The sequence below is a fragment of the Arvicanthis niloticus genome, chromosome 1, assembly GCF_011762505.2.
Source record: "Arvicanthis niloticus isolate mArvNil1 chromosome 1, mArvNil1.pat.X, whole genome shotgun sequence".
NCBI lineage: Eukaryota > Metazoa > Chordata > Mammalia > Rodentia > Muridae > Arvicanthis > Arvicanthis niloticus.
The window spans coordinates 137,500,000-137,514,582 of record NC_047658.1 but is presented as its reverse complement, the minus strand read 5'-3'; the positions used below and the strand labels follow the sequence as shown (position 1 = coordinate 137,514,582).

At 37.0% G+C, this 14,583-nt stretch overlaps 1 protein-coding gene across 3 annotated transcripts in view; it reads right to left on the bottom strand.

Moving 5' to 3' along the window:
• Uhrf2 (ubiquitin like with PHD and ring finger domains 2) overlaps positions 1-14,583 on the bottom strand; it is a 65,328-nt gene that overhangs the window by 8,771 nt on the left and 41,974 nt on the right. For 2 of the 3 annotated variants that reach the window (XM_034502425.1, XM_076919015.1), the window contains 7 exons: positions 11,916-12,134; positions 9,516-9,628; positions 8,302-8,488; positions 6,412-6,535; positions 6,069-6,176; positions 4,528-4,632; positions 1,769-1,875 (listed from right to left, as the gene is read on the bottom strand). In XM_034502425.1, the coding sequence (XP_034358316.1) occupies positions 1,769-1,875; positions 4,528-4,632; positions 6,069-6,176; positions 6,412-6,535; positions 8,302-8,488; positions 9,516-9,628; positions 11,916-12,134 (963 nt within the window). The remainder of the gene's footprint in view (positions 1-1,768; positions 1,876-4,527; positions 4,633-6,068; positions 6,177-6,411; positions 6,536-8,301; positions 8,489-9,515; positions 9,629-11,915; positions 12,135-14,583) is intronic. The other variant, XM_034502434.1, reaches the window with a different exon arrangement.

The following is a 14,583-nucleotide window of genomic DNA, read 5'->3' as shown; positions in this document are numbered from 1 at the left end:
TGTTACATGGAATTACATGGATCCATCCCCGTGGCTCAACGGTCAGCCAACCTAACCTACTTGGTGAATTTCATCCAGGCCACTAAGTGACACACATACAAATACAAGTTCACACAAACAGTCCATTTTATAAAGACAGATATGATATAAAATACCTTTTTGGGTATATTTCTTTTTTATAGACTGACTGACCTATGACAAGGAATCTCTTAAACACAGTCATCTTCTTAAAGTAAATGGAGGATAACTTTTCCAGCTGTGCACAAGATTACGCTTGTTAAAGTTATCTCTTTTACCTAATGGGGAGATTTTTAAAACACCTGAAGGCAGGATAAAACATAGCCATCATGGCTCACAACCACCCGATGTCCATGTATGGCTTCCTCAAGCACAAGGCACACATATGGTTGAAAAAAAGATGCAGGAAAAACATCCATACATATAAAATAAAAAATTTTAAATATTAAAATATAGCCATCTAACTAGGGTTTATTGTTCTTTTATTACTCCTAGTTTTAAAGAAGTAGAATAACTACTTGTTTCACATCACTGAGGGACATGCTCTCAAGCTCATAGGTGCCATTAATCATGACTACTGCCATCACTAAATGGCACTGTCAACTCAAGTTTTGACCTCATAAGTTTACAGACTTCTGAAAACTATGAAAGGAGTCTGAAGGATGAAACAAGCTAAAAGACAGGCAATGCAGCTCTTTATCACTGTCTCAGAAGCAAGAAGGCATCAAACTTCCTCTTGGCAGAGAAGCAAGAATGAACTGTATCATACATTACGTGGTAAAGGGTGTGTGTTTGGGACCAAGCTAAAGACCTTTTACTTTGGCTTTCATGTTCATCAGACGATATATTTCTTTTTAAGACATAAAATTGCAAGGTATACACCTGCGTGCCTTAAGTAACCAACTGGATGGTCAGGTCTACAAGACAAGTCAATTCTAAGTTGTTTCCAGTCGACTTCATTTTCACCATTTCCCTCAAACATGTTTATTGTTGCAGATTATTTTCTAAGGAGTTTGCAACATTACTTATTGGACTATGCAAAAACGTAAAAGGAATGCAACATGTTTATTCCAAGTATGCATAGTTAGGAAAGAAATTTCAGTAAAGTAAAATAGTCTTATTACCTATCAATAGTCTTATTAATAAACTAGTAGCTATTAATTTAGTCTTATTAAAAATATAATTCTCATACTCGATAACTTAAAAAGCCATTGCTAACTTAAGATGCATATTCACTGACAAAAATGATCAGGCTATTTTTAACTTCTAAGGTCACTCCTCTTAAAGAGCTGCCCTCTTTGTAGGAAAAAGACAGCAAGGGATTGTACTTCTATCTCAGGAATGAGATTTCACCGGCAAATCTGACCTGTCTCCTCTGCTAGTTCAGCAAAAATAATCCTATTGTCAGAAATAATATAAAAGATATGAAAACAAGATTCTACATAACCTGGTATGCAATAAAGTTTTGAAATAATATTAGTATATTTTTTTCAACATAGCAATAAGAAATTAAAGTGATACTATTTAAAATTTAGTAAAAAAAAAAAAATCATTTTTACTCAATGCTAAATGTTCTTTATAGGACATAAAATTAACTTTTATATAGTTCACAAAATTTTTACGATGACAAGTTATAAAGTGATCTTTGCTATCTGGGTTTATTTTTATTATTTTTGTTTACATCAGCAAGTCCTAATGCTAGGATTAAAGTTTGGTGTAACTTCCAGATGTACAGTCTTTAGAACAGCACCTGTTCATGTTTGTCAGAGTCTGATCAGCCGATGGTGCACCAATTCTTTTATTACCAGCAAGATTTTTACCACCACTTCCAGTATACGTGAATTCATCACCTCGGTCCTACAGGGAAAGATTTTTTATAGTAAGATACTTAAGCCTGAGTATAATTCACCAATTCTCACTTCAGAGTCAACATATTAGGTTGACATGTTATTGACATTTTTCTCAGAGAATTTGCCAAAATAAAGCAAAACATAATCATGTATACGGTATACCTCAAGTTTTACCACTTGATCTAAAAATTTTGCTTCAGAGTTATAGTTTATAATGTCTTCAACACAGTTATTCTCATGCTGTGCATGTATCCAAGTAATCCATAGCATTTTACAAGGACTAATGGGTTAGGATCATTTAATTCAATGGGAACTGACATCAACACTAGCTTGCAGGTACTTTATATATAAACAGTATCACTTTCACTATGGGATTCTTAGCTCTTGTTTACACAACACAGAATTTTTCTGATAGATACTCAAAATTTGACATGGACACTAAATACATTTTATAAAGTAAATTTACCTAAAAGCTTCACTGTACAGTTCTAATAGCATAGTAAAGCTTTCCATATTTCATATTTTGAAATTATCCATGACACACTCAGGTTAAAAAAATAAGCACTGCTACTATTAAAAAGAAATCTGGAAAATAAACTGAAATTAAGTGTAGTACTTGGTATCTACTAACTCTGATAAACATGCCCAAAGGAGATGTTATAAACAGCAACGGTGTGATCATTTCTGTGGCAGCTACACATTTATATAGGTATAAGTACATCTTAACTGATTTGAAACTCAAAACAACTCAAGAAAAGCATCAGTACATAATTTACCAATACCAGCAGGCTAACGATTTGGGTCTTTTAATTATATATTTTAATTAATTTACTTGGTGATGGGGCATACACATGCCACAGCCCACATATAGAGGTCAGAGGACAACCTGCAGATGTCGGCTGTTCCCCTCTACCAGTGAGTCCTGGAAACCAAATTCAGGATGACAGGTTTAGTGCTAAGCGCCTCTACTCATTGGCCCAGTATTTGTTTTTAATGTGAAATCAGGAAGAACTTAAGGCAATGCTTTTTCTACTAAATTCTTATTTCTTTGAAGGTTGCTCATTCCCATTCCTTGGATTAGAGCCCAATTAAACTCATGTACTGCCTGTATGAGGCAGGCAGGTGGTGTACACTATAACCCCAGCACTCTCAAAGGCTAAGAAGAAAAGACTAGAGTTCAAGTATAGGGCCAACCTGGGCTACACCATGAGGAATGCTGTCGATGAATGAATGAACAAATGAATAAATGCAATATTTAAGGTCACTGTTTTTTAAAATAAGGAGTTAAATTTACTCTCTAGTGTGTATTCCAGTTGAAGGAACTCTAATAAACATATTCAATAATGACCCAGAGCCAGCCTGCCTGTCTGCCTTCCTTACTGCTTCCTTTCCTTCCCTTCCTTCTTTTCTGTCTCTTGTTTGTTTCAAGACACAGCTCAGGCTGGTTTCAAACTCACTGTGTAGCTGAAATGGCCTTGACCTCCCTGTCCTGCCCCCACCTCCCAAGTCCTGGGATAATAGACCTGTGCCACCATGCCCTACTAAAACACTTCCTTACTTGATGAGAAACAATCTTTTACACTGTATCTAGATTGACTCTAGAATACTCAAAATCAAAATCACCAAGTTTTTAAGTTATAATCCTGACAGTGCTATAAACAAAGAGTAGAGAGATCTGACAAAACAGGCATGGTCTACCTAAAAAGAACAGGCATGGTCTAACCTACACAGTGCTTTAAACATTAAAGAAAAAATAATTTTGAACATTCTTCAAGTAGCAAACAACCAAGTTATGATTAAAATTCTATAGCATGCCATTAACACATCTGTACTTCAATCATTATGCCAACAAAAGCTTTCTATTATCACAGAGAAAAAAAAAAAACAGCTTGATTTGTTGTGTTTTGTACACCATGAAGTAGCTTATGCAAGGTTGCTGCCACTGACTAGAAAGAGTGCATTCAAAGAAGCTATACCTGCTCAAGGACATGAAGCTGCTACTACCAAGTAACAGAATTTCCCATAACCCCAGGCCAGTCAAACCGATACCCTTGTGCATGCTAGGCATGTGTGTAGATCACAGAGCTACATTCTTATTCCATTATTCTCTAGTCTCTAGTCTCCCTCACAAGCTGCTAAAGGAGATACAAAGATAGATGGTTGTACCAACTCCTGCCATCAACCAATCACATAGACCAGCATCTTCATCTCAGATTCCCCAGCTAATGATTAGTCCAAGGATGTCTGGATATAGCTTTACTTTGTCTCACAGCACTCTCTACTGTGCCTGTAAAACACTCATGGAATACTGTATGACCCAGACATCATACTTCCTGATATAAACACTATATACAATTATGGACTGCAGCTTTATCTGTATCGTTTCTAATACTACTGTGAAACCACAATTATTTCAAAATAAGCTTAATTCAAGAAAAATTCCAGATAATATATTTTTATATTAGTTATCAACTATGTAAGCTAAACCATCATATGTAAAAAACAGACACCGCTAAATCTTATAACTTAAATAGAACAAATCACTTCAACAAAACTAGGCTTAAAAAGAGACAGTAGTATGTGCTGTATTTCAGGCACAGCTTTAGTACTTTTAGAAATGATCAAGGTAGGTTCTAAAGAATAAAGTCATATTACTTACAACTTCATCTTCAAATCCTCCAGCCAGGACAAGAGAATAAGCCCCATCATTGCTGCGTCCATGAATTCCACCAACATGAGGCCTATGAACACCTGCTTCACTCACCTATAAGGTAAAAGGAAAAGGTCAAGTACATTCTGTATGCATGTAAATATAATTAAGAGTACCAACGGTGTCAGATTTATAAAATACTTTTGTATGCATTATTAAACTTTAAAGCCCAATCACATTTTACCTAGAGTTCATTTTCTCATCTTCACTCTGAAGGTGCTGAGTTTTCCTTTCAAATCCATTCTATCATAAACAAAATGATCTTTTGTTGTTGTTGTTGTTTATTTCTGGAAGCAGCCCTGGTTGGCATCAGGCACTTGCAGTCATTCCTTTGCCTTTGAAATGCTGGGATCACAGGCACAAGGTACTATGCATGGCTCAGAATGGTCTTTATATGGATAATTTTTGATTGGGCTGAGGAGATGGCTTAGTGCCATCTAAGCAAAAGGACCAGTGTTTGGTACATAGTGGCCTGCCTGTAATCTCGCTTTAGAAGGTAGACAGGGAATCCCTGGAGCAAGCTGGCTAGCAAGAATAGTAGTACAGGTAAGCCCTAGGTTTCACTAGAAAATAGTAATTCTTGATATTATAAAACAAGTCAAAAGCCTTTCGTTGGAGAGGTCAAAGAGCCTATCAGAGAAGCTGCTGTTGTTGATTTGCGACATAGATACAATGTACTCATCAAATTGCCTTCTAAATAACCGTATTTATGCCTGCAGATTACTGCTGCTGTTGGCTTTTCACTGCACACCCCTAATGGCCAAAGTACTGAGAATAAATAAATGAAATGCCCATCTGTAAGTTGGACATCTGTATAACCCACTCCAAGACACTGGAACAGTGCCAGAGAAGGGTGCGTAAAGAATGTAAGAGTCAAAAGAGTTGGGAAAGGCAAAGAGCTTTAGTACTGGATTAAGTGGCTCCAAGAGGCTCACTATTTTAGGATTCATTCAAGAAAAGTCTCAAAGAAAACATTTTTTAAAAGGAAGCCTAAAACTTAATGACAATAGATTAAGAGTTTACCATACAATTTAAAAATTATTTCAAATATTCAATTTCTAAAAATTTGTCTGAGAAGCTGGGTGGTGGTTGACTCCTTTAACCACAGCATTAGGGAGGCAAAGGCATGCAGTTCTGTGAGCTCGAGGCCAGCCTGGTCTACAAACTGAGTTCTAGGACCACCAGGACTACACACAGAGAAACAACAACAAAAAATTCCCAAGGGCACTTACAATACCATGTAACACAGAACCATAAGGCAAAAAAAGCAAAGAGAACTGAAGGGTCACTCTGAGGGTGTCCTTCTGTCTGATCATGTCTGGGTTAAGTTACTCATTCCAAAGAAGATCTTTTATTTTAACAAATGAATGGTATGTACTACTTAGTTGCGACCCATTTATAATAAAAAAAAACAAAAACAAAAGTAAACATCATCTGAATTTTAATTCTATGAATTTTGCCCTTCCAACTAAACCAATTTAAAAGCAAACCTGAACTCTGAACCTCCACGTTGAGCCAACAGGAATACCAGGGATGGGTCCGTAGTGATTAGAAGGGACAATAGTACATTCTTTTGTACGACCAACACAAGCCATTCCCTGGAAGTCACAAAAAGAAGCTGAGAAATCCATCATGTACAAAAGTGTTTTCAAGATCTCCAATTCCCATAAAATGTGAACAGCTGGATGAATGAAACTGTTCTTCATACAATTATCACTGATACTAACAATTAAATTGTTAATCTTTTTTTTTATCCTACCACTACCAATGCTGACACACCATTTACTATAAACTGTTAACAGGACAGTGAGCAGAAGGAAGGCTCTTACTTACCCTGCCCCAATCCCTCCGGCTCTCGGTACTGGCTGAGGGCATCTTTGCTTTTTTCTTACTCAGCTTGAGTCTCTCCCCAGCCTTTACCACTTCACTAGAGTCAGTTTTACAGGAAGGACAATACCTTAACGGGATAAAAAAAAAAAAAAAAAAGAATATTTGGTAACTAAGACCAGTAACAGAATAATGGCCTTACCATATTAGGACAAGTATTAAAATATATTGGGTTAGACTACAGAGTACCAATTTGTCACTAACATCTAAAACATTTCAAAAATATCCACATAAAAAAAAGCTGACAGTAAAAAATTTCTTATTTTGCTTCTAAAGTATTTCAAGATTTTGTATTATCCTCCTTGAAATTCAGTTCAAAACCCTAGAGTGTGGGGGACGGACATAGTGCATAATCTTACTACCAATAAAATAATAAAATAATACATTTAAAATTCTCATTATAAAACTAGAGGAAAAGAATCCAACAGTAAAAAATGCAATGAGTACATCTTCCTATCTAACCCAGTTATTAGAATTCTCAAAAAAAAACTATATATATGTATATTATATGCAGCCAATGACAGTATAGTAAGTAAAGGGTCCCTGCCACCAAGATGGCTAACCTGAGATCAATTCCAAGGATCCACATGGTGGAAGGAGAGAAACGATTTCCTCAAGCATTCTCTGAACTTCATACTTATACCATAACATATCAACACACAATAAATAATTAGAATATATATGGACATATCTATGAGCTATGAGCAAAGCCCTGGGTTCAAGTCTCAACATCACAAAGTCTAGTCCACCATAGTAAGTGCACAAGACAGATCTCTAGATCTTCCTGTTCAATGTGCTTATTTGTCCTTTCTCACAAGCTGCTTTAATACTTTCTAAAAACCTTGCATAGAGAATAAAATAAGGCTACTCTCTATCAAAAACTGGAAAAGTCAAGAGCATACCAACAAAACAATAATTCACTGCCAAATTCATCTTAAATTTGTATCTTTTCTTTTATAATTATCTCTTCCATATAAGTTTTAGAGTAAAGAAGGCATCTATGCCCACTAGTCACTCCTAATTATCAGCACTGTTGGGGAAAAATGTAAATACTTTAGTTCCCTCAACCTGAAAAAAAATTATCTGAAAAGGCACCAAATACAATAAAGGTTTTTCCATTATGCACACTCCCACCAAAACAAGGAATAAGTAAGAGACAAGAGACTTCAGAGGAAACATAGTTAATAGCCACGTGAAACAGAAAGGAGTCAAAGCCCTTCTTCATTTTGTTGTTTTAATTTTTAAAAGTGGGATGTGTCTCTTTTTCCTTTCTTCCTCCCTCCCTCCCTCCTCCCCACTTGTGTGTGTGTGTGTCTCGTGTACATGCATGGCACACAGGGAGATCAAAAGACAACAGAGTTGGTTCTCTCCTTCTACTCTGTGGGTCCCAGGGACTGAACTGAGGTCACCGTTGACATATCTTCATCTACTTAACCATGTCACCGGCCCCCTTCCTTCGTCCTTATACCCCTGTAGTTCCTGTGGTAACATAGCCATCCTGTTTGCAATGAGCTTACAAAAAGATTGCAGGAGAGAAGGCAGTCTGTTCCTCACACTGACAGTAGGCTAGCCACTTGGGATATCAGTATTTTTGACTAGTATACCCCTTGCTTCAATCAGTTTGAGGCCAGCCTAGTCTACATACAAGTTCGAGGCTAGGCAGGGCTACACAGTAAGAAACTATCTAAAGAAAAAGAAAAAGAAAAAGAGGAAGAAAGGACAGAAGGACAGATGAATGGAAAGAAGGAAGGAAAAGAAAAATTCACTCTTTGAAGATCCATTTTGATTATTTGCAGAAAAACAAAACGGAAGCAGACAATTCTCTGGTGATGATACCAGTACTCCTCTTCCGGGACTTTTTCCAAAGGTGGGCTCAGGCAGTAAATGTGATAGGCCATATTGCACTCGTCACACAGAAGCTGCATGTTGGGATCCTGTTTCTCTCCACACTTATGACAAGAACACATATGACATGTCTTATCTGGGTCTCCACCACACAGGTCACATTCAGGGTCATTTTTCCCTATAAAGAACAAAATTACGAAAATGTTATTGTTTTATATCTACTAGCACATAAAGACAGTACTCTTAACCACTGAGCCGTCTCTCCAGCTATTTACGTTTAAGAAAATCCATTGACGCAGTATACAACTTTTTAAATACAAAACAACAAACAGGTGCACCCCCCCCCCCCAAATTTCAGGGTAAAGTTTAATAAACATCTCACGACTACAGAGATGGCTCAATAGGTAAAGGCACCTGCTGCCAAGCCAGGTGACCTAAGTTCAATACCCATCACCCACCCAATGGTGTACCGAGAACACTAACCCTTAAAAGTGTCCTCAAACTTTTTATACTTGTGGCACACACACACACACACACACACACACACACACACACACACATACACACACACACACACACAGAGAGAGAGAGAGAGAGAGAGAGAGAGAGAGAGACAGACAGACAGACAGACAGACAGACACAGACAGACCAAAAAAGAAAGATAAGAACAAGAGCTTCATCCCAGATTTACTAAATCAGAACTTATGAACTGGGCCCATGAGTATACCAGTGTGTGGGGGTGTGTTAGTAATAAACACAGGGATAGTGTATATTATTGCCACAAATTGCATTATATACATACTGATGTTAAAGATTGGATAAGGACATAGAGAAATAGTTGGTAGAAACACACAGAGGGCCAATCCAGGCTCTGCAGGCAAAAGCACTTGTCACCAACTCTGACAACCTGAGCTCGAATCCCAGGATCCACATGGTGGAAGTGAGATTACCTAATGTAGTCCTCTGGCATCAACTTAGACACTGGGACACACATATATAAATAATTTTAAAAAACTATTTTTTTAAAAAAACACACATGGAGAAGCTCTTGAAAGACTATTCTACAAACAGCAGCTTACTAAAATCTATTTACTTATCCTAGAAAGTGAATTTGTATGGTCTATTTCATAACTCCTCCAAAAGTCAATAAAATTAAATTTGATCACACAGCACATTGAGTCTAAGCCTAAAAGAAAAACTCATACTTAAAAACTTTCCATCTGCAAAGGAAATAGGATGGGCTCCAGGCTTCTCAATCTTGAAGATTTCATCTATGAATATTACTCGGCAGTCGTTTAATGTTCCTTCCGAACCCCTACTTAAAAAGAGAAAGAAACAACTTCTTTAAGCAACATTTAAATTATGTGAAAATAATAAGTCATTGTAGAAATTCACTGTATTTTTTTCACTTATAAATTGATTGAACTTATAGCTATTACAATTACCCTGGTCTACTGGTTTTAGTAGTAGTTAATCCTCAAAGTTAGATATAACTTCAGAGTAATAATCAGAAATAAAAAAACTCAGAGACTTTATTACTTAGATCATCTGGTAAGAAGTAGCTGTCTTATACATTTAGTATAAAGACTAGATAAGTGCACCCCTATTAATTAAGATTCAAATATATTTCCAATATTTCTAGCCAAAACCAAGATGGCCTAGGTACCTTCTCAAATACTTTAATTTATACTCATTTGCATATTCTTCCACTTCCTATTATGACTGTGAACTTGTTCCTCCTTTTACAAGCTAGTCCTATTAGCTATGTGAATGTTTATGGGTCTGTGCAAGGAGCTCACATGAATACAGGTGCCTGCAGTAGCTAGGTGCTTGACTCCTCGGAGCTGGAGTTCCAGGGGCTTGTGAGCAGCCTGGCTTGGGTGTTGGGAGTCACATGGGTCCTTTACAAGAGCAACAAGCTCATAGCCACTGGGCTACTTCTCCAGCCTTGCTTGTCTTTTTAGTCATAGCACTTGCTTTTGTATTTGAAAAACATTATTAGGTACACATGGATTTAAGAATTTAATATATTTGCTTTTGGCTCTTGTAATGAATTCGATATTTTATCTACTTTAATTTTTTTTTAAGAGAGTAGCATCCATTTACTTAAAAGACTTTCTCCACTTAAATTTCCTATTAAAAATTTAATATCAAATATAATATAGAAACTTCATAGGTAACTGTATAACTCAAGCAGCTGTGAGGCAGAGATCTTTTATTATCAGTCTGACAGTAGACAGAACTGTCATGCTACCCCTTGGAAGTAACATCTTCACATCTTCCCAAGAGTTATATTTAACCTAATTTTCTTAATTCTTATTGCTTGTCTGACTCCCTAAACATATGGCAAATTTCCACCATACATTAGGTCTATAATCTTTAAATTTTGCACTATCTTTTTCTTCATTGCAATCTGCTTAAGAACACAAGTCACTTGTCCAAAAGCTTCTCAGTCTCGGGTTTTGATATTTGTATTCCCAGGGAATGGTGATACTTAACTAAGTTAAAATTAAAGACACCCTATTAGAATCTAAGCCTCCATATGTGCACAGGAGCCCACAGAGGTCACAAGTGGGCACTAGATTCCCTAGAACTGGAGTTACAGTTACAGTGATTTTGAGATGCCCATATGGGTGTAGAGAGCCAAACACGTGTCCTCAGAACGAGCAGTAAGTGCTCCTCAGCCACTGGTCCTTCCTAGAGCTGCAACCCTTTAGTTCCTCATGTTGTGGTGATCACCAACCTCATCCTCTTCCTCATCATCATTTGGAGACATAAGAAGTAGCTGTCTTATACATTTGTTAAATACAAAACCACAATAGATAATAATCAATGGGCACTGCTGTGTTCCAATAAAACTTCATTTACAAACACAGGCAGCTAGTGGGCTATAGTTTACCTATTCTTGCTTTCTATGAACCATAATAAATGTTTGCTTCTAGATTTTGCCACCTTTTGTCATGAACGCAGTCAAATACAACATGAATAATACATAAACTGGCTCTTTCTTAAGAAGTGGAATCTGTTGGTGGCATGCTAAATTCCTTCACTGATCAATACAACAAATCTGATATAAATTCATTATATATAAAAGAAATGCACATAGAAATAATTTAAAATGAAAATTTAGAATCTCTTTAATACTAATATCTTTTTAAAGGCAAATGAGTGACTATTTACTCAATTAAAACTGAGAGGAAGCAGAGAGAGGGGTAGAAGTAGTAACTGCCCAGGTGGATAGCTCTCTGTAAGATAATGCCCACTAGCTACCCTTTGAGGAAAATCCTGAAATGTTTCAGGCTACAAAAGAGGTGAAGCTGTTATCTACAGTAACATGTTAATATGTTGCTGCATTGTGTATTACTGTTTTATCTGTAAGGACTAGACAAAGCACAGATTTCTCTAGTCAGACACTTTTATATCTGAGTCTCCAAAAATTATCTTTGACCTTAGAGATGAAGATATATTCAGTTTTAATAAAAATTCTCAGAATTTATAAAAATATTCCCCTCTAAGATGAAATTCTCTCCAGCCCCATCTTCTTTAATGAGAGGGATTACATTCTTAATTGAGGGAGTAAATAGCATTAGTGACAAGAACCTTACCCCAGGAAAACTTTCACACGAATTTCCTTTTTGGTCCTTGATATTGTCTTCAGTGTGGTAATTTCAGCATCATACCAAAATCCTCTTTTGCCTGGATTCTCTACATTGTAATTAACCATTACCACATCACCAACATTTAGTTCATTCCATTTTAAAGTGGTCCTTGCTCGTGGCCGAAGATCCTTAACATTCATTTCTAGTACACCGCTTTCTGGATATCTGAAGGGACAGGAAAACATCCCCACACGATTGAGTTTAGGATTACTTCCACAGAAGGCTAAAGTCTGTATACACTATATACAAAGACCTAATTTACAGAGTTGAAAAAAATAAAGTTTCCAGTGGTGGAGGTAGCACATGCTGGTGAGATGGGCTGAAGAGGTGCAGGTAAAAGAAGCAATTAGAGATCAGCCTGGATTATGTCTTTAAAAAGTATATACACATACATATAAACAGGGAGCAACATCTTTTATTACTGGGTATATTTCTTATACCGCAACTCACGGGTGAACACGAATAAACTCTCTCCCCCACCAAAGTAAGGCCTCCACAGGTACTCTTATGGCTTACACAGTGTGAGGCAAGTACATTCCATGTTCTGTACACATCATCCTACTGAGCTGGGATTTCTTTCCAGACTCAACTGTTCTGTGTGTGTCTGTGTATGTGAATATATACCATGCCTGCTGAGCCATCACATCTCCTGGAGCTGAAGTGGAAGGCAGTTTTGACAATTCAAAGCGTGGGTGCTGGAAGCCAAACTCAAAATCTCTGTAGAAGCTGAAAAATACTCTTAATGCTGAGCTACATCTCCAGATTCTGGTTTTTTTATGTAATGAATTTATTCTGCCAAATATTGCTGTTATAACATCTGAAATGAGACTGTGTGGTTTTGATGATACTTAATTTTAATTAATGTAGTAACAGCTGAGGAAGATATCAAGTTAGCTAAGATATAGAATAGTAAAAACACAAATTCTTGTTTCATACTTAAGAATTGTATCAATAGGGGTTAGGGAGATGGCTTATCAGTTAAAGGAAGTGGAGAACCTAGGTTCAATTTCCAGTAACCACATGGCAGCTCATAACCCTCTGTAACTCCAGTCCCGTGGGATCCCACACCTTCTACTGGTCTCTGTTGGTACCCAGTATACACACAGCACAGGCATACATGCACAAACAAACAAGCAAAGTTAATAGGGGCTGGAGAGATAGTTCAGCCATGAAGAACACTTACTGCTCTATTGAAGCACTTGCTCTCAGGACCAGAGTTCAGTTCCCAGCACCCACATGGTCCAGCCTGACTGACACCCTCTTCTGAGATCATGGGCACAAGGTGCATACGTGGTGCACATATAATGTGCAGGCAAAATGTCCAAACACATGAAATAAAAATAAATGTAAAAAAGTTTTAACTATCATCACCATCATTTTAGCAGGCCTGGATGTAGTTGGCTTTTCCCAGATCTTAGAGTTAGTTCATCAAGTTTCATAATTTACTTCATTCATAAACCTAGATAACATGTCCCAATAGGTTCCATTTCCCCAGGAAAATATTCTTGATAAAACCATTATTCTTCAATGTAGTAATGCTCCCTGGTAATGCTTAAGACCAAAAACCAAATTAAATAAGCCCTCACAATTTCATATGTTGCAGGGAGTAGAACTATGGGAGAAAAACACTTAACAGAACCTTGGCCTTAATTCCTTAAGGATTTATTTTGAGCATTATGGTGTCAGTGCACATCTTTAATTCCAGCCTTAGAGAGACAGAGGCAGGTGGATCTCTGTGAGATCAAGGACAGCATGGTCTACAGAGGAAGTTCCAGGATAGCCAAGGCTACACATAGAAACCCTGTCGAGAAAATAAAACAAAAACAAAAACCACCACCACCACCACCAACAACAAAACAAGAAAATGAAAAGATTGACTTTAGGCCCAACTTGTTGACATCATCAAGCCAAAGACAGCAAGCAAACAACACACCTGGCTTCTATAAACCTAGGACCTGCTCCCTGTGTGTATTATTAGTTGCAAAGAAGTAATTAGCAGTTGTTTTCATGCCTATAACACTCAATCATCTGAGGTGAGCCGCACTGCTATGGCACTTTAAAGTGTGGAGTACAGACCAGGGTATCACTACATCTGCAGTCCAACTGAAAATCACATTTTCAGGCTATACTTCAGGCCCAAGTAAGGAATTCTGGAAAATGGCTCAACATTAAACTTTTACAAATCTTTTCAGTCAGTCAAGTTAACTTCATGCTATAGGAATATAAACATATTCATTATAACTTTGGGAATCAGCAGCATTAATAAGGAAGAAATTAACAGAAGAAAACTGACCCTTAGCAAAGTACGAGTGCCATGTTCAGAATCAAGCTAGTTTGAAATTAGAAGCTGCTCCAGCAGCTGGTCTTGGTTCTTTGAAGTCAGACAAGGACTATGTAAGCCCATGACTCTCACAATATACCTAACTTATCAGGAATTACTTTAAGTTGCTACATGTTTTATAACAATTCTATAACATACATAGTAGTCATTTTATCCTAATTTTGCTGATAAAGTTCAGAAGTAAAACAACTTATTTAGATAGTGGTAAGAAACACATGTTTCTAGACTTCATACTCTTAGACAAGAGTCTGTAAGCTCTCTTGCTCTTATTAG